Source organism: Desmodus rotundus, chromosome 4 (assembly GCF_022682495.2).
Source record: "Desmodus rotundus isolate HL8 chromosome 4, HLdesRot8A.1, whole genome shotgun sequence".
Classification (NCBI taxonomy): domain Eukaryota; kingdom Metazoa; phylum Chordata; class Mammalia; order Chiroptera; family Phyllostomidae; genus Desmodus; species Desmodus rotundus.
Window position 1 is genome coordinate 150,747,419 of NC_071390.1, and position 25,458 is coordinate 150,772,876.

The 25,458-nt window shown below is 44.6% G+C and overlaps 1 protein-coding gene across 2 annotated transcripts in view; it reads left to right on the plus strand.

Moving 5' to 3' along the window:
* Window positions 1–25,458, plus strand: part of SCFD2 (sec1 family domain containing 2) — a 318,320-nt gene that overhangs the window by 194,789 nt on the left and 98,073 nt on the right. The window contains exon 6 of one of the 2 annotated variants that reach the window (XM_045183064.3): window positions 7,750–9,005. The exons of the other annotated variant lie outside the window; for it this stretch is intronic. Coding sequence (XP_045038999.2) covers window positions 7,750–7,913 — 164 coding nt within the window. The 3' untranslated portion in view covers window positions 7,914–9,005. Of the gene's footprint in view, window positions 1–7,749; window positions 9,006–25,458 lie in introns of those variants that run through there. 2 annotated transcript variants of the gene reach the window in all.

Here is a 25,458-nt window from a genome sequence, read left to right on the forward strand (position 1 = left end):
TGAACTTTAAACCTCCTGAGTCGTTCGTCCTTTATGATAGTAATTAGCATCGCTCGGGATCCAAAGCAGAGTAGCCACCTAAGACCTACCATATTAATCTAAATTAAATCGATGAGCGACCAGGAGAACCCCACTGGGAAGGTGGGGGTGGGCAGCTGACCGGCCCAGCTGTGCACCTCTGTATACGGTTTATCTAGAAGTCTGTTCGGAGGTGATTTTTCCCCAAGGGTGGTATATCTGATAGAATGAGAGAATTTCAGCAACATTAATATGATCACATGCTTCTCAAGTGCCTAGGTTCTCCAGTCCCTTTAAACCCATAGGTTTTTTTATTCTTTATTTCTTCTCCTGATGATGAAGTAATAAATGTCATTTTAAAATCAGGGCCAATGGTATTTTTCAAAATTAAGCAATATCTGCTTTATGGTAGAAAACTATGAAGCTAAAAATTTTAAATCAACTTAATCCAGTCACCTAGAGATAATGACTGTAGGTGTTTATTCTTAGGCATGTATACATAGGGCTTAAATACAAATTCACCTTTATATCAGGAGTACTTCCCAAGTTACTTTCAAAAATGTGCCTTTAATAGTTGCATTATACCCTAAGATCTATTATTTGTTTAAGCAGTCCCTATTTTTGGACATTTCAGTTGTTTCCAGATTTTGAACATCCTTGTGCTTAAATCCTTGTCCTTATCTTTGATTACTTCCTTAGGCTAAAATCATAGAAATGGAATTACTAGGTCAAAGGCTACAAGCCTTTTTAAGGCTCCTGGTGACTCTGAGTCACCTTGCACCCCAGGAAGTTTGCAGAAGTTTATTCCCATCATCTGAGTGTGAGAGAGCCTATCCGACCAGCATCATTTCAGCATCGAGTATTACTCTCTTCGAGTGGGAGTTGGAACATTCACGCAGGGCTGTCCCTTCTTGAGCGTTCGGGGCTGCTCTGCTTCATAACTGGCCACCTCAAGACACATTGTGTGGGATTATGACTGCCCTTAGCCTGCAGGCTGACAAGGATGGACACAGACCATCTCAGCTGTGTCCAGGGTGAGCGCATGCCTGACACAGTTCTTCATGAGCCAGGTCAGGCTGCTGTGAGGTTCGCTCAGTGTGTATGTCCTGAGCGCCCTTCGGGGGCGCTGCCTTTGGCCTCCAGAGCTGATATGCTGGGTCTCTTGTCTGGGAGTGTCTGTGTAGCGACAAAGGAAACCCCAAGCGTGAAAACTGCACATCATGAGCCCAGAGGAGTTTTCCTGCTGACAGAGAATTGATGGACTGAATGGAAATCACTCTGACTGGAGTGATCCTGTCCACTCAGGATGAATTGGGGAGAAATCAGCAGAAGGAAATTGGCCTCTGAAGTGTAAGAACATTGGATTATTGCCGTCAGGAGCAATGCTCGTCAGGGACATTGCGTTTTTGCCTTATTTCAGATCTCACAGTATTTGGAACAGTGTCGGAGTGCGATAGGGTTTAGAGCTATCTTCCTCTGCAAGTACATTTCTACTTATTTACCTTTGCATTTAGTAGTTACAAATAATAGACTTACAATAGTTTATAATGCTTGGTTTATTTTGTAGCAATATCAAAATTTTACCAACTTTTTCCTAAATGCTTAACAATGCCACAGAAATCAATGAACTCATTTCAATCAATGTGTGTCCGGTCCTATCACAGGGTTAGCCCTGGGGCTAGAACAGTGAATAAGTCCAACAAGCCTCCGCCGTCCTGGAGCCTGTGTGTTTGTGGGAGGACAATGCACAAATACGTAGTGTGTCGCATTCTGACAATAACTTTGGAGAGAAATAGAGCAGGGTGTGGGGAGGGTACAGAATGGAGTATGAGTGCGCTGTTTTATATGGGGTGGTCAGGAGAGGCCTCCCTGAATAAGAGACATTTATGAACAGATCTGAAGAGAACAAGGCAGGGAACCTTTTGGATTTGGGGGGATGAGGTAGCCAGTAGAGGGGACAAACCTGACGTGGTGGCTTGCTTGGTCTATACCAGGAGGTAGAATGAGCAAGTAGGGGTGGGAGGAGAGGTGGCAAGGCACGGGGCAGACAAGCCCTGGCTGGCCTTCATAGAGGCTGTGGCTTTGGCTCTGTAGAGAGGGTCACAGAGGGTTTAGAGCAGAGAAGTGGCATGATTGGGTCACAGTTTTTGTTGGTAGCAGAGGTGGTTTATCCCCCAGAACAGGAGGAACGTGAGAGTACTTGGTCCAGGTGCAGAGCTGGGTAGATGGCAGGTGGGAACATGGAAGGCCTCATCTGCTGGCATCTACTGCTTGGTGAAGGGGAAGCAGGGGGGCGCCAGCCTGCAGTGAGGTTGGGAGAGGGGAGGGAGCGAGGTAGTGATCTGGGAGGGGGTGGCTGAGAGGAGAAATGAGGATTCATATGGCTGTGCATACCATCATTATCAATCACTTGAGTAAAGGACCAGTAATATAAACTTTATTTTTGAGATTGTTTTCAAATTTTCCTTTAGCCGGTTGCTTCTGCAGCCTTCAACCTATAGCCTTGGCCAATATTCTTTGCCAATCTTGACACATTACAATTCTAGGAGTTTTGTTATGGGGGAAAAAGGGGCCAAACATAGGTTTACAGTTCCTCATGTGGAAAATAATACAGTAATTAGTAAATAATAACATAAGAATAAACTCAGTGTTTCGTGTACTCACAACTGTAAACCTACTTTTTCCCCACCCTGTATAAGGACTAAAATCCTGGACTAATACAGCTGGAAAGGGCCTTAGAGATCCCGTGGTCCAGTCCCTTTATTTTACAGACTAGAGATGAGAACCTGCCAGTGAGACGGAGTGACCTGCCCAGGGCACAGAACTCGTGGGTCGTAAAGCAGCCCTCAGATCCCATCCCTGACTCCCAACCCGGGGCTCTTTATATGAAAACAAATCGCTCTTTGTTTTTCCCAAAAGTTAACTTTAAAAAACTTAATAGTAGGAATGTCAGATATTTTTGAGTTCCTTTTCTGATGGAATCTAACTGGTTTAGCTTTAAAAGGTACCTGAAAGCTGGGGCAAATACTTTTTAAAATTGTATTGAGGCTCCTGAAATACACATAGCACCTACCATTTCATTTTTCATGTTACATATAGATATAAAACAGCATCATCATTGTCATTAGAAATTTGGGCTCGTTACTTCACCATTTCACACAGCATGTTTTTATTTAACTAGTTATTATTATTCATCCCCTCACTCCTTGTTTTTTTTAAAATATGCGATTGAAATGTTTTCCACGTTTATTTTTAGTGGGTGAAGTGTGGTCCATGTGGTCACATTGCATAACCACCCTTATCCCTGGATAATTGCCCTTTTTATTTTTAGGGAGCAGAAAATAGCCTATTGTGTTATAGTCAGTGGGGCCCACCCAAACATGAGCATTATGTAAGAACTTTTGCTTCTTTCTCTTAGGGAAGCGAATGAGGATGGAAGCAAGAGGGAGGAAAAGATTTTGATTTTTTTTTATCTTCACCCAAGGACATGCTTACCAATTTCAGAGAGAGGGGAAGGGAGGGAGAAAGAGGAAGAAAATATCGATGTGAGAGAGAAACATCGATCGGTTGTCTCCTGCACACACTCTGACCTGAGACCGAGCCTGCACCCTAGGCATGTGCCCTGACCGGGAATCAAACCCACATCCTTTTGGATTATGGGTCAGTGCTCCAACCAGTGGATCCACATCGGCCAGAACGAGATTGTGATCATTTTTCAATGTTCTGAAATACCATCTTGGGTAACATTCATGGTTCTTCAGGTACCCTAAGAAACATATACAAAAACAAACATACACGCCCAAATTAAAACTAAATGTTCCAGAAAGCGACAAGTATATGTTGTCTTTCACCTCTCTTCTAATTAGGACCTCTGACTTATCTCTAACACGACTCATTAATTTTTATCTAGTATAGAGAAGATTTAGAATACTCATGGCTGAAGAGCTCGGGAGTTTTAGCTAGATAAAAATTTTGCACAGTGAAGCATTGGGGTTTTGAAAACCTATGTAAAGATTTTGAAGACTTTTTAAAGATTCACATTCTAACAGTATATACAGTTTGTCCATTATTTCTTAATAGTCTTGAACCCTAAAAAATGAAACTGTTAGTGCGGGACAGATATAGTCTTGCTTTCTGCTCCTGTATTGTCCAGGATGCTAACCAAACAGCTAAATTTGTGACATCAGATTTGTGTCCATGGCAATGAACTGTAATGTTACAAACATTGGATTATTGAGTGGTTCGGGATGAAGGTTAAGGACGATTCCTTTTTGAACAGGATCATCCAAAACCAACACCAAGGGGAATATTATCAGAGCTGCTTCCAGCAGCGTGTCCTTTTCAAGAACTGTTCTCATCACGCTGAGAGCTTTGTTTTATTTCGTGAGGGGTTTTATTTATTTTTTGTTGTTATTGCTTAATGTTTTAATTTTGTTTGGTTGGTTTATTTATTTACCCCTTCCCCCATGTCTCCCAGAGGTGATGGGGCACAAATGGTTATTTTTAGTAATAGAAGCCCCCTCTGTTAAGAAGCTGTCTCCGCCTCCATTTAATTTTTCCTGCACACATAACAGTTATTTTGGAACTGTAGTCAGAAACATCTGTACTCTGTGCTGGACGAACATCTGCCTTCCTACAAGAGCTGCTGGCCCTCCCTGCGTTAGATAAAGCCACTCTGCTCTCTGAAAGGCCCTGGAGAACGGAGAGTGTAGGAAGAGAAGTCCACTGATTCTTTAACCCAGAGTGCCTCTCTGTGGCCTGAGTAAGTTACTACAGAAAGAAGATGAAAGTATCTAAACTCTTTACCGGTTTACTCTCTGTTCCTGCCCCCGCCTTCCCAAATTCATGAAGTTTTTAAAGGCGAAATCTATTTTCATGAATGTACTATTTGATGACATAGTATGAATACAGGACTTCTGAGAGCACACAGAGTTTTGTTACCATCTCGGAAGATACGCCAGTGTTTGCACGCACTGTATTTGAGGTGTTTTTCTAATAGTGATGGAAGACATGTGCTGATCAGTTTACATGGTCTTATCTGAGCTGCCCAATATTGACAACATGCATTTGAGAGATGCCGCTTCTCTTGGGAAGCCCGCCCTGCCTCTGCTTACCCCAAAGGTTGGATTAGTTGTTTGTTTGTTTGTTTGACTTTTCTGTACCCCTTACTAGGTTGTAAATTCCTTCAAGGCAAAGCTGTTTTGTCCTTCAGCTGGGTGTTCACAGTGGACAGCACAGTGCCTGGCACATAGTGGGTCCTCATTAAGTGCGGGCTGAATGACAGGTGTTTGAGGACCCACTGTGGTGGGTCAGAGGTATAGAATCTATAATCTTAGCCTGTGTCCTGCCCATGCAAGTATATAGTTAGTCTTTATTACTGTGTTTTTCTGTACTTACTCTTTGGAAATTACCTTAAATATAGTGAGCTTTGCTTAATGAGAAACTGAGGTAGCAAATAATAGACCCCGTAATAAAGCTGGACATTTTGACATAGTTCCTCTCCTCCCTCCTGATTTTGCTGGCTTCGGGTTTGTTTTGCTAAATCATTAGCTTGTAATGTCTACTTTTTATTCAAAACATCTGCCACCCAGTACTACACTAGTAGTTTTCTAATGAAAAGAGCAAAAACATCCTGCGTATCCTAACAGTAGGGAATGCTGAGTTATGCTAGTCCAGGGCACAGGGGCCCCCTCGCCACTTTTTGATTGTCCACGTACCATCTGCATTGAAACATGCAATATAGGAGGAAATACTTTTTTTAAGGTGCTTTGAAAATTGAGCTGAATTCCACCCATTCAACGAACATTTGCTCATCTCCTAGTGTGTGAGTGGCACGGTGCTAGGATCACAGGCGTATAAGGCAGGCCTCCCTGGACAGCGCGGGAGGCGGAGGGAGCCCCGGGCAGTACTGACGGCTGTGCTCACAGAGGCCGACTGGCGGGGAGAGCAGTGCTTATGAGTCTCCGAAAACACTGCGTAGGTTGAACTCAAGGCCTTTTCAGTGTAAGTGGAAATGCCCTTGTGTGTTGTGAAGCCAAACTGAGAACAGTGTCTTCTTGGATTACAGGAAAAAAACAGGCAAATAATGTCACATACCACACTCAAAAATATTTACCATAATTTGGACAAGGCAAGAAAAGGAACGCTTGGAGGTTAAGTGTGGCCAGCAAAAATCAGAGACCCTGACTTTCTTACCTCCCCCTTCCCCAGTGTAGACCACTGAGAGGCTTTCCAAAAACTCTGAACCTTCCCTGTCCAGACTCTTACAAAAGCTGTACCTTCTGCCTGGAATAGTCACTGCCCCTCCACCCCCAGTCCAACCCTTCCCCTCGCCCTGGAGGAGCGCCTCTCCTAGCGCTCTGTGGCTCCCCATCACAGCACCTGCCTGGACGGACACCGCTCTCCTGCTCCCCCACCTGTCTCCCCTGCAGGACTGGGAGCTGCAGGGCAGGGCGTGTGGGGGCTAAGCCGGCACCTAGCGCTTGCTGGACACTTTCTGTCTTAAAGAAGATGTGTTCATTAAATTAGGTGATTCATTCGTTCCCAGTGGCTTTCCAGTGCTGTGTCTCTTCATGTGATGTCAGAAGACCAGATATTTCTCAGCTGGGACGAAGAGACAAGCACTTGTCATGTAGGAGAGAGGACTATAAAACCCTCTCTGCACAGAACCGAAGCAATGTGCTTTCCTTCAGTAATAAACCTGGGGAGTTTCTTAGAGGAGAGGAGCGTGTGTTGTTTTAAATAAGAAGAAAGATACACAGTCTGGGATCTGCCCGAGGGCCTGTGTGCTCCCCTATAGGTGGGCTGATGATCTCACAGGCCCCTCCAGCAGACGTCGTTCTAGGAAGCCGCACTGTGAATACTATAAAACCATCCCGTTACTGCCAGAATTCCACAGGACGTGTATTACGAGTTTGTAGAGTACTTAGGAATAGTTTAGAAGAAAAAAAGAAACTATCTTTGCAGTAGCCTCTAGTATGCAAGACCTAAGTGATTTTTGCTGATTAAATGATTGAGAAAAAAACTAATAATTACATGGGAAATATACTCGCAGTTGACGGGATTTTTAAGAAGGAAAGGGAGAACTCTGTAAGGGCACAAGTGGACATTTATTGTGAGAACATGTTATTTGAACAGCCCTGTTATTTTTTGCGTGGAAAACGGCTCCTGAATCTATGGTGAAAACCCCTTGCAGTAAGACAAGTAGGCCATGGAGCCAGCATTGCTATATTTACAGGCCAGCGCTTGGTAAGTGCCGTAGTCTGAGGAAGTGTCTTTTTGAAATTCAGTAACAGAGTTTCGGGAAATTACTGGAAGGTGTGACGAAAGAACCGCCCGTTGGAAATGTGCCCGTCGATTGGATGGCTGCTTTCTGGGGCTCTAACAGCGCTCCGACGCCGAACTGCGAATGTGTTTGTTGTCAGCGCGGCCGCCATTTGGAACCGGTGCGGCGGCTCTGCAGCTCCTTTCTGGGTCGCAGTCGAAGTGGGGTGGAGTGCAGCCTAGCGGGGCCCCTTCCTGTCATAAATAAGATTACTTTCATTTCACTTGTGGAGTGTGCTATTCCGCAGAGTAATGAATTTCCTCTGTGCCTTTGAGCACATAAACATGGTTTTCATTAGCTTTCTCTCTCTCAAAAAAAAAAAAAAAAAAGGCAGGGGACAGGGAGGTGGAAGGAGGAAAGAGAATCTGAGCAAAATTAATAGATGTCAATTAACTCCATAAATGCAGGTGGACTTTTTGCCAAGTGGCTGGAACATGCTTGCGAGCAGCACCAAAAAGGCACTGTTGGTCCCTCTGAAGAGCTACGCAAGTGCAATGGATACAGAGTTCTAGAGGGACACGGAGTTCATCCTACACGAACAAAGAAACAAAGACAGAGAGAGAGTGTTTAAGAGAATGTTGTTTTTGAAATCTTGTTTTAAGGACTACATCAACAAGTCCTTCAGATAATCCTGTGGCTTCTGGAATTTTGGAGGACAACATATGTGTCTCTTAGCGCAATCTCTGCATCCACCTCTGCTTTGGCCATGGGTCTGTGTATGTGTGTATGTGATTCTATGCTAATAAGACATCCCAGCCTTTCCCAATTTCAGACGGACCCCCTTGAGATTTGTGAGTCGAGCAGTTCACAGTGTTCAGCGTGCAGTTGTTCAGTTCTAGGGTTTGAACCTCTTGTCAAAGGGCGGCCCATTGCAGCAGGGCCGGCCCCGCTTGCTGCCAGTGCCTCCTTGCACCTGGAAGCTAGTTAGGGTCCGCTGACCCTTTGACTTCTGACAGGATCTTTTTTGTGTTTGTTTTGCTATTATTTTTTGGAAATTTGGAGGCAATGAATGGAGTCTACTAAAATCATCCCAGAGAAGGAATTAAGCAATTAATGAAAAAAAAAGGTCTAAAATTGGTTTTTCACAATTACTTCTGATGAAAGAGCCCCACATCTGTCTTTCCAGAATCTTTTTCTGTCCTCCAACATCAATGTCTGTTTCCACTGCCGATTCATCGTCTATCGTGTGCCTTTTTATACCTCCAGAGAGGAAAAAATAATACTGCTCTGAAAGCATCAAGAAACTGAATTCTGGGCCACAGGTTGTAACTGACAAGTCACTGATGACAAACCTTAACCCCATAAAGACGCTTGATGCATTTCACAGGGAGGTGTCTCCAGCCCCGATTCGACCTCCTGGATAGGCGCCCCTGTTGCAGTTTAGCTGTGCAGCTGGTTTCCATTTGCAACGAGAAGGACGGAGTTGTTTAAGGAGCTGGTGCCTCTCGTAGGTGAAGGCCGCTGGGCTGAAACGAGTACAACACACAGCAAGAAACCTTGAAAACAAGCTTCCATTTCACTTAGCTGTAGCACAGGAAATTATTTCTGGCTTGTTTTTGTTGTGACAGAACATTGCGTATTAAAAATTCCCTGTAGTTGTTTAATATTTGCTTGGTAGTGCACTAGTCCCTAATCAAGTCCTTCTCTTCGGTAAATCATGTCAACTCTGTCGCTATTTTGATTGGAAGCATGAAGAGTAACGCTGAAAATCTCCCAGGACAGTAAGCCTGTGCAGCTGTGGAAGGCTGGAGCTATTTACTGGTATTATTAAAGGAACCTGAGTGACTTCTTGTTGCGGGGGGGGGGGGGGGGGGGGGCTAAAATGGAGTGAAATTCATAAAGTGCACAGAGATTTAGAATGAAGGTTCTATTATGAGCACAGTCCCCTAACAATGTCCTCATAGACACAGGTCCAGCATAGTAAGAATTGGTCCCCCAATTGGCATTCTGCGGTCCTTTGCCCTTTTTTAGAGGGAACAGTAGAGTCCAAATGTAAAATATGAAATTAGATATATTTTGTGCTTAGAGCAACATTTGAGCGGAATGCTCTTTCAAGTACTCTGTAGAAACAGGTAGCACCTTTGTTTCCTAAAGGCATTTTGAAGAGTTTGCCATTAATGTTTCGAAGCCTTAATTCTCCTGAAAACAGAAGAAGTAGAGAAATTTTAAATTTTCATTGGGTAAAGATGTGATGACTAGACTGCCTCCTGTTGTCAGGGTTTTAAGGAGCATCCTCAGGGCACAAGGGATGTGCCAGAGGGGCTGGGCCCCAAGGAACAGGATAAGGAAGCAAGGGAAGTGAAAACTGTTGCTTGGGAGCTGAGACAAGTACCACACCTAAGGCGGTTCTTTTCCAGAATGTTTCTTTGTTCACTTGTTCATTCCTTTATTCAGTCATTTAGTCCTTTAAGAAATGTTTATTGAGCGTCTACTCTGAGTCCAGAACTATGCCAGGTGCGGGAGGTCTAAGTTAAAGGCAACTTGCCCTCAAGGACAGGGCTTCCCGCCAACAATGTTCTGTCCTCACTGCTGTAGTGAAACAAGCAGCTGGACCCCCCAGTTCAGCCTTGACATCCAGCAGAACTCAATGTATCTGAATCTAAAAGCACAAACCTGTTTGCTTGGTTATTGTTCTGTTCATTGCCAGCATCTTTGCTATTGTGTAAAAGCCATCATTGATTTTAAAGGGAACCTTCCAACTAGATATAAATCACTGTCATATCTAGAAGAAACAGTATAAGGCCCTAAGAAACAGTTTATACAAAATATTTTTAAGTCATTTAAAGAAAGTATCTGTAAATTTGCCATATTTCTGAAGTTAATTGTCGGGAATAAAAGTCAAGAGCCTGCAGAAATATAGTAAATATATATTCTTTGGGTCCAGAGCAGGATAATAATTAGAGAAGAAACTTTTAAAATATCAACTCAGCAAAGCGTATTTAGGACTCAGTAATTATGGGGGAGACTGGTCATTGTGAGAGATAAGAGGTAGGATACAGGGTCTCTAACCTAATCTTGGCAGGAAATGGAACATAAGCTCTTGACTTGGAAGATGTGCTTCAAGCTATGAGGGCAGCCCCAGAAACTGCAGTGAGCGCTGAGCTCCCTGAGGCCAGAGGGCTAATGAAATGCTGGGTCCCTGGGAAAGCTACAGGAACCAGACCGACATGTGCAGAGCCGCCCCATGTCCTACCTGGAGTGGGCGCGCTGGTCCTGGCCGTGCTCCTCCAGGAAGGTAGTTTAGAATTGGGTGAGGTTCTGAGAAATGCAACTAAAATGATAAAGGGGAGCAAGGGTGAGAGAGGACACATGCCATATTAGGAAAAAATTAAAAAGTTGGGGTTCTTCAGTCTGTAGAAATGGATGTTGAGACTAGTGGTGTCTGTAAAAGAAGTTTACGTGTAAGGACAACACTAAATCTCAGTATCACTAGGAGCAGGAGAGAGCCATTATCCTCTGGGAAGCCTGGAGCAAGACCTCTTCCCTTCTTCCGATCCCAGTTTCTTCTTCCGTCATCCGCATTCTCAGGTGTGTTCGGCAGCATATCTGTCCTGCAAAGGGCTGAAAACAGGTATCCTTCAGCAAAGTAAATTTGAAAGTCTCTGCATACCAGGTTAATCCAGGAGACTCACCATTTGCATTTGGTATTAAAAGTTCTCAGAAGTTCATCTTCAAGGAATATCTATTTAACTTTTGTGGATTTCAACCAGTGTTTCCCAAAGTCATCTGATCACAGAATTGTTTATTCACTTCATAGTGCCTATAAAACCTTTCGAAAATGCTTTTGGGAAAAACTGGACTCCGAAATCAATAAGGTCCCTAGAAGGTAGTCTTAGAATGAGAAAGTATACCCTAACCATGTGAACCTGCTATTTCCTGAGCTGATAGAAGAAGAAAATTACTGTTTGCAAATAGGGGGAGTTGAGGGCCACTTGTCAACAGTGGCAGATTCATCAAAGGTAAGTGGGGTGAGGCTCAAAAGCCGAAGGAGAGCATCATCATCTCCGCAGCGCTTTCGGGAGCTGCGTCGAGCCCCAGGCCTCCACGTCGGGGCCTAGGTTGGTCTATCAGGACCTTACATGCACCATCAAAAGAGAAAGTATGTGGAGGCAGCTCATTTAAGTTTTGGCTGAATCAAGCAAATAGTTCTACATGATAATAAAATTATAGACAATTGAAATCACTTCTCTTGAACTTTTTGGTCAGTCACATTCTATTATTTAAAGTTTGAGTTCATGTCCATCAAGACAATATCAGATGCTTCCTATAGTTTGTGTGTGAAAACATGGCTAAGCATTCAAGTTTAACAGTTTTGTAGACGTGTGTGTGTGTGCATGTGTACGTGTGCTTTATTGACCTTTCTCTATTTTGAAAAGTGTTTTAGCCCTCACTGGTGTGGCTCAGTGGATTGAGTGCTGGCCTGCGAACCAAAGGGTTGCCAGTTCAATTCCCAGTCAGGGCACCTGCCTCGGTTGCAGGTCAGGTCCCCAGTTGGGGGCATGTGAGAGGCAACCACACATCAATGTTTCTCTCCTTCTCTTTCTCTCTCCCTTCCCTTTTCTGTAAAAATAAATAAGTAAAATCTTTAAAAACAATTCAGATTTCTCTTTAAAGTCTGCATTTCTAGTGACTTGAGAAAAATGGACTATCCGGCTATTGAGACCCATGGCCATAGGCCACCGCCAGAGGCAAGGAGGCGCTGTCCAGGCAGGAGTGTGCGTTCCAGCTTGTGAGCACCTCTGCCCAGCCTGTTCCTGCTTCCTGCTCCTTCCCAGCTTCTGGAGCCTTGAGTCTCGGACCCTCGCATGAGAGTGATTTTTATGTGTGGCCTTTTGGAAACCACTCATATGCCCTTAGTCATTTCCCACATGAACTTCTATTTCCCTAGTTAGATGAGGTTTGAAGAAGGTAGAATCTATATTTTAAACTCTCAACGCCTAGCACAGAGTAGGTTGTACTTCATTAAAAAAAAAAAAAAAAAAAACCTGTGGATTTGAAGAAAACAACTTGCTCAAGTTCACTAATCTCACTAAATGAGGTAACTCAGCAAGGACGTGGGAGGCATCCCTGCATTCAGAATGGGTTTAATTCCCTAAGATAGTTTGCCTGTAAGGCCTGACAAGTACAAACGGTGCGTGTCGCTGAGGCGTAGCCGCTGCTGGTGATCCGCTGCTGCTGCTGCTGCTGCTGCTGCTGACTACAGGAGAGCACCAGCTACTGCAGCTCCAGGCCAGTGGAGCAGACTTCCTGGGAGACGAGAGAGCCTGCTTGTGGGTGGAGTGAGAAGGTGAAGGGATGTGTCAAAGAAGTTGGGAATGCAGAGGGTCTCACTGCTGATGGACACGAGTTCTAGAAGGCAGAGAGATTGGGAAGCTGAGCGGGGAGAACGGAGGCAGAATAGAGTTGTGCAGAGTCGTGTAGGGAGTAGGGGTGCTGAGGAGTGACCTGGAGCCGTGGGTGACAGGTGTAAAGGGCGGTGCAGGACATGCTGGGTTAGTCCTCATGGTCTCCAAGGCAGGTTGTGGTGACGAGACTGTGAGTGTTAAAGGAGAGGCAGGATGGGGGAAGGGGAAGGGTTTTGTGGGAGCACATAGAGCTTTGGGTCCCCTCTTCCTTCCTGTTTTCTCCTGGAGTGTGAGGTGAAGTCCATGATATACTATGGTACTTATTCAAAGCCCTGTTAGGAATGATGCCTTTTACATGGGTGAATGCACACAAAATTTGGAAGCTTCTAGTAGAATTTGGATGTCACTATGGTAACACAGCTAAGAAGCTTGCTTTGGTCATGTTAAGAATATATGTCCTTGTTTGTGTCCTTTATAGTAGTTCCTGTAATCCCCTCTCCTCACTGTCCCCTCCCTCCCCCTGCCCATTATTAGATTGTTCTTAACTTCAATGTCTCTGGTTATATTTTGTTTCCTTTTTTCTTCTATTTATTATGTTCCAGTTAAAGGTGAGATCATATGGTATTTGTCCCTCACCGTCTGGCTTATTTCACTTAGCATAATGCTCTCCAGTTCCATCCATGCTGTTGCAAAGGGTATCAAGGGGGAGGGAGGAGGTGGGAGAGGGAGGGGGGTTCAGCTGGGGTGGGGTGGAGGGATGGGGAGAAAAGGCACACAACTGTAATTGAATAACAATACAAGATTAAAATTTTTTTTAAAAAGAATATATGTCCTGTTTTTTCAATGTGATAATCTTTGGGCCTCTTTGATTGCAAGTTTTATTATTCCATCTTGTTATAGTTTGACCCATCTTTTCTTTGTAGGACCGAAGGACTTCATAAATAGATCCCAGCTTAAGGAAATAACTCATCTTTCCTAAGGCAGGGTCTGCTGCATTAGTAATGGTGTAACTGGCTTACCTACCGATATAGGAATATGAGGAGCTTATAGTGCTTGCAGCTGTCTCTTTGGTTTAATGCACAAGGAGAGGGCGATCTCCCAAACGCTTCGTCATGTGTAGGGAAAACTATGGCTTGTTGGGGTGCAGAGGTGGCCAACATTTGCTTGAGGCTCTCGATTCTTGCTGAACAGGGTCAGATGCCTGACCTCCAACAGGCAAGCCAGGGACTTTTCCCTTGGCAGAGATCAGCCGTGTTAGGTCACTCTTGTTCACTCCCCTGAGACTTCTTGGAAAAGTACAGAATCTGCGGATCCTGTCAACTGGTATTACGTTGGCCTCCACAGACTTGGGGAGTGGGGTCATGACCAATGATATGCTGAAATCCCCTTCACTCCCCAAAGCAGTGAGGAGGGGAAAAGACCTGAAAACACTCCCCTAGTGGTGGACCATTTCCCGGACTCTCCACACTCCTTGTGCCCAGCGGTGTACCACCTGTCCTCAGGGGGTCGGGCAGGGGAATCACCCTGGAAAGTTTCTTCATCTGTCAAAAAGAGTCATATGAGGGGGGACCCCAAAAAACCCAGAACTTATTTATAAAAAATTGTGTATTTATTCTTACATGTTTAAACTGCAGTCTCCTTCAAAGTACTTTCCATTTGATGCTGTACACCTATCAAGAAGTTTTTTCCACTGCTCAAAACAGTGTTTGAACTCATCAATTTTGTTGCCTTTTAGTGCTTCTGCCGTTTTTTTGTTTCACCTCTTCCACATCAGTAAAACATTTCCCTTTGAGGACTTTTTTCATCTGGGGAAATTTTTTAAAAATGTCACTTGGGGAGAGATCAGGTAAATAGGGAAGGTGGGGCATGGGGGTCATGCCATTTTTGGTCCAAAAAACCTGCTAAACACTCAGTGCGGTGTGGGCAGGTGCACTCGTAAATCACCCATCACGAAATGAGCAAACATATTGAAAGAGTCTTCAAAATAATTCACTGAAGCTGAATGAGCACAGCCTCTCACAACAACGCCAGCTGGTACACTGATACAGATGAGTTCCTAGAGCACTGATCTAGTGGGGGGGAAGCCTGTCCTACAGAAGATAATTCTGGGTTTCTTTAGGTCTCCCCTTCGTAATGGTACCCATCTTGTCGGGTTGTTGTAGGAATTAAATGAATTAAATAATGCCTGGCATGTAGTAAGGACTATCTAAGTGTTGGTTATAGCGCTTATTTTTTATTAAATTTATTGGGGTGACATTGGTTCATAGGATCATACAGGTTTCGAGTGTACATTTCTATGATACATGATCCGTATATTGCATCTGGCCAGACACCAGGTTTGGCTTTGTGCTTCTCTGGCCAGCAGATGTTGGTAACTGAAGTCGTGCTAATCTGGTCCCCACCTAGCTCTTGTTTGTGTTGCCTTTCCTTGCTCTCTGGTCTCTGGCTCTCCCGTAGCTGAGATGCCCCCTGGACCGGACAGCTCCAGACGAGGGCGATTCCCTCACTGACCACATCTCGTGTGTGTGTTGTTGTTCAGTTTCCCTTGGTGGCTAAGGAGTGGACACCTAAGTACTGCTTCTTTTTATAGAAGGCTCTAGCTAGCACATTTGCTGATTAAAAGGGAGGCCTTGCAGAGCCTTCATTTTGAAATGCATAGCAATACTTAAGAAGCAGGACTATTTCAGGCTAAAATAGGGAGGGCATGCCTTCTGTTTACTTCCTCCTAATGAGAATTCCTCGGGAGTTCGAAAGCTGCTATTGTGCCCTTTTCCTCTTCCCCCACATTTCAGCCTGCCGGGTCCAAGAAGCTGCCGACCGGTGCTGTAGCTCGAGTTGTAATTCCACTCTGAAAGGAATCCTCTTCCACTCTCCCCATAGAATCGTAGCAAGGTGCCTTTGTTGACCAAGTGTGTATTGAATCTTTGAGTATATTTCAGATCCTATCACGATCCCTCTCTCCTCTGGGAGGTAGTCCTTGGCCCCCATCCTATCGCGTGAAGTGTTTCCTTCTTTGTGCCATTTCTGCACTGGGACATACCATTATTGTCACACTTACCACACTACTTTAGCATTTAATGGTTATTTAAGAGCACCTACTATTTGCCGGGCACACACACACTCCAACAATCTACCACAGACGAGACTCCAGAGCAGTGCCATCTGGTAGGACTTTCCGTGAGGACAGAAACGTTCCATACCTGCACTGTCCCTCCTGGTAGCTCCTCTCCACGCGGGGCCATGAGCACTTGAAATGTGGCTAGGGCACCTGAGGAACTAATTGTGTGCGTGTATTAACCTAAACTTACATTTAAATAGTTGCATGTGGCTATGGGGCAGCATAGCTCTAGAGCTTATGCTTCGTAAGCACAGAGCTCTTTCTCTTGATTATTGCTGTGCTCTCGGCACCAAGAACAATGCCTGGCACTTGGCATGAAGGAGAGAAGAAAAGGAGGAGGGAAGAGAGGCAGAAGGGAGAGAGACAAGGTCTCTGTTCTTGTAGAGCTTAAGATAGAGTAGGGACCTACTACTTGTATATTTGTTTGCAGATCTTTGAGCCTGGAAGGCAGGGAACTTCCTGTGCTCATATTCTTAGACCCATTGTCTAGAACCATATCAACACCCCAGGAGTTGGTCGAGAAATGTAAGTTGGATAGAATCAGATGCTGAATAAATACGTGATTGGCGACGGTGGTGGAAGTGGCCATAGCAGGGTTTGTTGCTGTTAGGAAACAAACTGCCCCAGGCTCTGTGAGGCAGGCAGGGCTGGTGCTGTGGGGCTGGCACATCCCCTCCAGGCAATCTGCCTTCTCTGACTAGTCCTCACCTCCGGCTGGGCTCCCTGCTGGACTTGGAAACGCAGCAGCGTGCCACTTACACCTGTTGTGCAGGGAAAGGGGGAGAGTGATAATTCCATTACTACCACCCTCCAGGTCCTTGCCCATCTCCCCCTCAACTGTGGATTTCCCACAGACAGCCCTGCTCGGTGCTTCCTTCATTGTCCTGCATCACCCTGGCCCTCCTCTTCTCCCCCTGCCCTTGTGGACGTCAAGACTGAGCGGTCAGATCATTCCATGGTCTCATGACCCGCAAGATGACCTAACCGTTTATAATAGAAAAAGCATTGGCTTCAGGGTTGGACCCCTTAGATCCAAATCTTAGCTTTACAACTTGCTATTTACATGAATTTGCGCCAATTATAAAACACTTAAGACTTCAGTTTCTCATCTGTAAAATGACATAATGGTGACTTTCTCTGAAATTTAAGATTAAGTGAGGCATTGTATATAGTGTCTAGTACAGTGGTTGGTGCTCAGTGAATGCTAGCTCTCTTCCTTCTGTGAATACTCCTCGCCTAAACATATGAATACATATGAATTTAAAATCAATTTGGGGTGTTCAAGTTTTAATTACACTTCACCTTTATGTATTCTCCTACACACGTCTTGTATTGTTCTATTAAAACATTAAATTACTAAAAATATAACTAATTTTCCCTTCACCTGAAAAACTCATTTGTTTTAATTAGTATAATTAAGACAAGCAACTTCTTAGTGCAGCACAGTGGAAACCCCTTTTACAAGTAAATAAAAGTCAAATTTTTATCTGTTTTTTCCATTGAAAATCAAGCAAACTGCCTAATGAAGTCAAATAAACAGAGAAAGAGGAATGAAGTAGTGGAAAAAAACAATTTAGTGAAAGACAGGAAATCAGGATGCTCAGAATGTAAACTCACGAGGGTAATTAGGGTTATTTCTAATTCCTCAGCATGCTCTTTTGCCTGTCCTGGTAGAAAGGACAACAATTTACACACATCACCGACCACTGTAGCGCAGCCCTTTGAGGGGAAGTCTATGGTTCTCCACGGCTACCGTGTGCTCCCTCGCCCCCAAAAAGCTCGTAAACACTGACCAACCCTTCAGCAAACTTCATTCTTAAGAAGGGAGGCACACTGCATTACACAACCGCAGTTAGCTTTGATTACTATTTTGCAAGATTATATTTGAGGAGTATCAAAAATGCCAGTGTCGTCCTGACTGGTTGGGCCTCATCCCACAAAGTGAAAGGTCGCTGGTTCAATTCCTGGTCAGGGCACATGCCTGTGTTATGGGTTCGGTCCCTGTTGGGACACATACTAGAGGCAATGGATCGATGTTTCTCTCTCACATCAATGTTTCTCTCCCTTTCTTTCTGCCTCCCTTCCCCCTCTCTCTAAAAATAAATAAACATAATCTTTTTTTAAAGTGTGTTTTTTTAAATAAAGAAAGCAGCCCATGTCTTAGCATTTACTGTAACACTTAATGCATTCATCTTCATTAAAGACTGCAATGCTAGGAGAATTCTAGATCCTTCTAGATCAATGCTAGATGGGCTTGATTCTAGTCTCAGTTCTGCCATCAACTAGCTGTGTGGCCTTGGGCAAGTTCTTGAGGCTTCAGTTTGCTCATCTCTCCACTGAGGAGGCAGCGAGTGTGGCTGACCTGCTGTATCTAATCTCTCATAGTACACGTGTCAGTGACTATTGTAGTTACTAAATATGTGAACGTTTGCGATGACGTTTGTTCAATATGTGGGAAAACTAATATAAATCACCTGAAGGCCCTTACGTTATTTTCAACCGATACAATGTTGGTTGTTGGGCAACTTCAGTCTTGGGATTAAAATACAGTTTAGGAGCTATAGTCAATTCACAGGCATAGATAATAAAAGGATAGAGAATTATTTTAATTTTTCCCTTTTCTATTGTTCTTAGAACCTTAATGACATTAGTCATTAAGTTTATTCGTACAATAAATATGTATTAAATTCTCAGTATGGGCTATGCAGGATTCCAAACCCTGGGAGTCTAAGAAGATGAGGGCACAGCCCCACCCAGTGCCCTGGGGGAGCCAGTGCCTCCTACCTGTGTTGTGAAGTCAGTGACAGTCTCCTGTAGGAGTGGAGTTTGATGACTGAGTACCATTTTCCAGGGGGACAGAGTCCACCTGGTGGCGGTGCTGGAGGACATGGCACATTCAGGGCACTACAAGTTGCCCAGTAGGGGTGCACTCAGAGCATGTGTGTGCATGCATGTGTGCCTGTGTGGGGTGCGCACACACATGTGTGTGCATGTGCGCATGTGTGCATGTGCCTGTGTGTGGAGAGAGAGAGAGAACAGTGTACATGGGAGCAGTTTGCACAAACTTTAAATTCTCTTTTTTTTAATTTTTATTGTTATTCAATTACAGTTGTGTGCCTTTTCTCCCCATCCCTCCACCCCACCCCAGCCGAACCCCCCCACCACCCCCCCCACCACCCTCCCCCTTGATTTTGTCCATGTGTCCTTTATAGTAGTTCCTATAGTCCCCTTTCCCCACTGTCCCCTCCCCACTCCCCTCTGGCTATTGTTAGATTGTTCTTAACTTCAATGTCTCTGGTTATATTTTGTTTGCTTTTTTCTTCTGTTGATTATGTTCCAGTTAAAGGTGAGATCATATGGTATTTGTCCCTCACCATCTGGCTTATTTCATTTAGCATAATGCTCTCCAGTTCCAACCATGCTGTTGCAAAGGGTATAAGCTCCTTCTTTCTCTCTGCTGTGTAGAATTCCATTGTGTAAATATACCATAGTTTTTGGATCCACTCGTTTGCTGATGGGCACTTAGGTTGCTTCCAGTACTTGGCTATTGTAAATTGTGCTGCTATGAACATTGGGGTGCACAGGTTCTTTTGGATTGGTGTTTCAGGGTTCTTAGGGTATAATCCCAGCAACAGAATTGCTGGGTCAAAGGGTAGTTCCATTTTTAGTTTTCTGAGGAAATTCCATAGTGTTTTCCACAGTGGCCTCACCAGTCTGCATTCCCACCAACAGTGCTCTAGTGTTCCCTTTTCTCCGCATCCTCTCCAACATTTGTTTGTGGATTTGTTTATGTTGGCCACTCTGACTGGTGTGAGATGGTGCCTCATTGTGGTTTTAATTTGCATCTCTCTGATGGCTAGTGATGCTGAGCATCTTTTCATATGTCTCTGGGCCCTCTGTATGTCTTCCTTGGAGAAGTGTCTGTTCAAGTCCTTTGCCCATTTTTTAATTGGGTTGTTTGTGTTCCTGGAGTGGAGTCATGTGAGTTCTTTATATATTTTGGAGATTAGGCCCATGTCTGAGTTATCATTGGCAAATATGTTTTCCTATACTGTTGGTTCTCTTTGTATTTTAATGCTGTTTTCTTTAGCCATGCAGAAGTTTTTTATTTTGATGAGGTCCCATTTGTTTATTCTTCCCTTTATGTCCCTTGCTTTAGGGGATGTGTCTGTGAGGATGTTGCTGCATGGAATGTCTGAGATTTTCCTGCGAATGTTTTCCTCTAGGACTGTTATGGTGTTACGACTTATATTTAAGTCTTTTATCCATCTTGAATTTATTTTTGTGTATGGAGTAAGTTGGTTTCATTTTTTTGCACATAGCTGTCCAGATCTCCCAACACCATTTTAAATTCTTTTCAAATAGGTTCAGTTGCATTCAAAACTTACTAAGACCTATGCCCTGGCTGGTGTGGCTCAGTGGATTGAGTGCCGTCCTACAAACCAAAGCATCACTGGTTCGATTCCCAATCAGGGCACATGCCTGGATTGAGGGCCAGGTCCCCAGTAGGGGGCACGAGAGAAGCAACCACACGTTGATATTTCTCTCCCTCTCTTTCTCCCTCCCTTCCCCTCTCTCTAAAAATAAATAAATAAAATCTTAAAAAATAAAACTTACTAAGACTTAGGGTCCATGAAAGGCTTCCTGGGAGACATCTAAACTGAACTCAGTGATTAAGTAGGAATTAGCCAGATGAAGAGGACAGATGAGAGAATGTTCTGGGTAGTGGCAATAGCATATGCGAAGACCCTCTGAGGGGAGAAAGTCCAGAACTGGCCAGTGCTCGAATGCAAATTAGAGAGTAGTGGGAGGCAGAGCCACATGGGTAAGTGAATGTCAGACCATCGGGAAGGGGCTTCGGTAAGCCATCCTGAAGCTTCCCCTGAGGCCGCCCACCTTCCCTTTGAACAGGTACAGGGCACCAGGTTGTCATGCGTGGTTGCCGTGCGTGGTAAAGGCTGTTGGGGAAACAGCCTCTTCCACATGGTAGCATGACATTCCCCCAGCGTCCAGGGGCCAGGAAGAAAAACGTCTTGTGACTCTCAGGCACACGTCTATATGTGAAGTCAGCGGTGTTAAATACAGAATGTAAGTCTTAGTTCTATTTCTTTTTACAAATGTCTCATCAAGGTAGAAACCAAAGTGAAGAAAACTAAAGGCCCCATCTCATAAACAGACCTCCCACAATTCCTTCAGATTAGTGTCGCCTCCCCCCAAAGAGCCTTTTTATTCATGCTCTGCCTCTGGGCAGGAGGACTAGATTATCCTGCAATTTGATGAGTATTATTAAATGGAATGCAAATGAATTAATTTGTAGTCTATTAATTTTGGAATTGTGGGGATTCATACTAGTAATGGACTGAATTTTCCTTTGTGCTTTGAAACAAGGGATTCAAAACAAACAGTGTAAATAGCTTTTAGGGTACATGTGATTGAGATGCTAATTATATGTAGTCCTCCTCAATTCGGTAAAGCAGGTCCCCCAGGATTTTACCTGCCCACAATCGTCAGCTTTGAAGGGTCATCTTATTTCTTGAAAGTAATAATCATTCAGTTCCTTAAAAATTGATGTGGCATGATCATCTCTTCATTGCTAATTCAAGCTGCCAACAAATTAAATTTCAGAGGGAAACTGTAAAAAGCACATATATGGTCGAATTTATAGAAGAGGATAGGTGATGTTTGCCCCGGTGAGGCTGTGTCTTCGTGACACCTCTTGCTCTTGCCCTGTGACTCAGGGACCATCGGAGTGGGTTATAATGCCCAGAAGTGTTTAGGCTAAGTGGTGTTAATAATATCCCATGTTATTATTAGTATTAGTATTATCACTCAAAGACATTTCAGAGAGTATTTGAAATACCACTCTAGATTTTCATTCATTGTATAATCAAGGATAAATGCATGGTACGTTTGTGACTCTGTAACTGCACGTCAGCAATGACTGAGCGTCTGTGCCCTGTTTGTGGGGTCCAGTCAGAAAGGAGCCCCTGACTAGGGAGAATCGTGGCTCCATACCCACCAGTACTTCTGTGGCTGAAGATGAGGGGCAGGCACTAGGAAAGCTGAGAGAGCTCTTTGGAAATTAATGTCCCCTTTCATTTCATGAATATGGGAATATGCATTTGAACGTGAACAAGAGGGATGTTATCTCTTATTGAGAGACTGAGAGTTGAGTGTTTTGGGGTTTTGGGGGGGGTTGGCTCTAGTACAACTTTTTCATGATGTAAAGGGCTCAGAGGGCCACCCTGCAGATAAATTCATTCTTTTTTTAAATAGAACTAGACTCGCTTCCAGTTTCCCTTTATTTGGTAACAGTGCAATGCCTTCTACCTCCTGTGAGGTTAACGGCATGTCTGTCTTACTCCACATGGCCACACAGCGCCTGGCACGTACTAGGCCTTTACTCAACATCTGATGGATGATCGCTAAGATCTGACCTCTCCAGTGTGAAGTGTTTTTTCATGACCCCAGCTCTTGCTAAGAACTGTAACTTTCTTTGTGCACACATCCCCGTTTTACTACTAACTAGCAATGGGCACTGACTAGATAAAAAACATCTGTGGATTCTAATTTGTTCATCTGTAAAATGAAGGGATTGGGTTTCATCAACTCAAAAGTCCCTTGGAGTTACACCAGTATTCTACCAGGTATTGAAAAAATTAGATCACCCAATAAGGAATACTGGAAGGAAAATAGTGTTATTACTACTCTTGGTTAACAATCAAGACCAATACACTGTCTTAACCGGTAATGGTGTCTCTTTTGAAAAGAGAATTTACCAACATCCCAAATCCCAAATCCCAGAATCCTGGCACTGTCTGGGATTCAGGCATAGAGGACTCTCAAGATAAAGGCATTCTCTTCCTGAAATAGCTGGGTTTGGGCCCTAACTCCTTATCTGATTGTCCACACTGGTGAGTGTGCTACACCATACCTGAAGCTCTGGGTCTCTTTTTACTTAAGTCCTATTTCCCAGGGAGGCAATGGGGCCTCTTTTCCCCAGGCCCAAAACCTGGGGTGGTCTCTTTATCATTCTTGGGGTGGGAGTGTAGGATATGAAAAAGTAGTCGCAGAAAGCCCGTCCCTGAAGGCTGGGCTGGCACTTGCCTGTGCTGTCAGCTGCAGAACTCCTTCCTGGTTCCACTCCAAGTGGGCCGCACCTAAGCAAGTGCCACGGCTCTCTCTGCACCTGCTCCTGGGAAGGACCAGAGAACACACCACAAAACCCTTTTTGCCTTTATTCCTGCCATGGAAAGTTCTGATTGCCCCTACCGCCAGGGCCCACCTGTGTCTTACCAAAGCTCTTTTATTCCTTGATCCTATTCCAGAGGGCCCCTCTTTTAAGGGTTGAGTGGGAGGAAGGGAGCTGGAGCTCCCTTCAAAAGCTCCACAGAGAGCCAACAATAACAACCTGCTGTATGCAGGCCAGAACCCGAGGGAGAAGCTCCGGGTGGGCTCGGAGGGATGCAGTCCTAAATGTCTCCAGCACTGCATCCCGGAGAGGTCCTTGGTTTGGGGGAAGAAGGTCATGGTCTCCTGAGCCAAACCTGCTTCATAGCTGGCCTGAAGTCATGCATGCCCCTCAAGCAAGCCAAAAGTTAAACACGGAAAATGTGCCTGATGACACTGTTATTCTGAGTTTTTTAGACACACAAATGCAACCAAGTGCTTGTTCTGGGTTCTGAAAAGCGATTTGCTTATGCTTCCAATGAATAGCTTTTCCAATAGAAGCGCTGGAATGCAGCCCTACCTCCTTCTCTTGGACTGGTCCTTTGTCCTGGCTGCTGACCTTTCTCCTTCCTCACACAAGGTTTGCTTGATTGGGAAGAGTAACAGATGCAGACATCTTAATTTGTTCTTGGCAAGAACCACAATTTGCGTTGCTGTGGGGGTCAGGAGGATTATAAATAATTCATAGGGTTCTGGTGTTCAGAGATGACACAGGCCAAATTAGAATTTCATTTTGTTCTCCCTTCTCTCACCCCAAACCCCAGGACACCCTATAGCTGCTATGTCCCCTAAGCCAGCGTCTTCCCTTTTATTCCTTAGGTGGGGAAGGGAGGGAGGGCCCTCTGCAAATGAACGTGAAACACATTGAGTTGGTATGTGAAGATGCTATGATGCAGAAACTAAGACATCTTGAAAGCTGAAACATAAAACAACATTTTTAAAAGGGAAAATAACTCCAATGTGTTTCCAATATGGGCCGCACAGGAAACGGGATGGAGGCTCCAGTGACGTTCAGGGGAGTTGGCTCCAGCTGGAAGGCTTTTATCATAGCTCTGTTACTGTCTGCGCATCAGATCCCCAAGCCCTTTCTGCTCCAGCTCGGGAGACAGTAGGTCCCAACTCCCAGAGCGGTTAGAATGTCAGCTAGATCTTGTGGGCCCCTCTGTCTCTTCTGGCATTTAAAAATTGAAATAATACTCCCGGCCCCTGTCTGCCTTGGAGTTGTAAGTGTGTGAATGAGCACTTCTGCAGTGAGTGACCTTTTGTTTGGGTCAACCACAGACTGGGGAGGAAAGTGGCTCGAAAGGCAGTAGCAAGACTTCAGCCCTCTGTTTAATGTTGTTTAGGCACAGAGCAGTGGCTAAATGGGACCGGCGTGCCACTCTAGCTAGATCTGGCATGACATAAGACCTCTTCTCTGTCTCTCTACTGCCATCAGCAGGACCAGTCTTCCTCTCTGCCACCGACAGGGCCTCCTGGCTAGATACCAACTCTCCTGCCTCGCTGGGTTCTAGAGAAGGGGATGGGGAGTCCTCAGGTTGCAAGTGTGAGACAACGCAGCAGCGAACACACAGGGAATAACTGCAGGGTGATCCTCCCTACCATGCGCTGGAGGTCTGTTCAGCCCCTTCCCTCCCTTGTTTCCCTCTGGCACATTCTCTTCGCTCTTTTCTTGGAGATGGAGTCAAGAGAGGTGTTACTTCCTCAAGGCAGACAGTACTTAGCAGTTTTCAATAAAGTTTTATTGGAAGAGCTGTGACAGGAGATCAAAGGTTTTTGGACTATCTGTGATCTTTATTTATCTTTCTGTTTTACTGGAACCAGGCAAAATGCTGCATTCTGCTCAAACAGAAATGACTCAGTTCTTGCTCTTAAGAAACTAAACCCAGAAGGAAAAATACAGGTAAACACAATAGTTACCTGAGGGTATGTTTGATTTTTTACTTACAATACATACTATTTAGAGGTAAATAAACTTCTTCTCCAGCAACAGATGTTGGTGGATCATTAACACAGTAGGTATTTTATAATGTTGATAATGATGATGATAAATATGCTTTATGATATGATACAGATACTCTCATTTTTTCCTGGTGTTAATAAGTGAGCTCCTTTGCATTGTCAACTGTGAAGACAGAAATGACGTCAGTCTGCATCACCCTGTGGAATCTCACAGGTAGACGGGCTTTACTCGGAGACAGTGCATTTACATGGAGAATGGGGGAAGGATGGGAGAGCTCTGGAGTCGGAGTGCAGGCCCCCCGAGGCTCCCGGGGGCCCTGTGGCTGTCTGGCTTCAGCTTACTCTTCTGTCAGGAGAGGCCCCTGTGTTGAATGGGCAGGAGGAGCTCTGCGTTCCTCACCGAGCACTGGGTCTTACAATCCATCCTCTCCCTTTGACAGATAAGGACACTGATGCCAGAG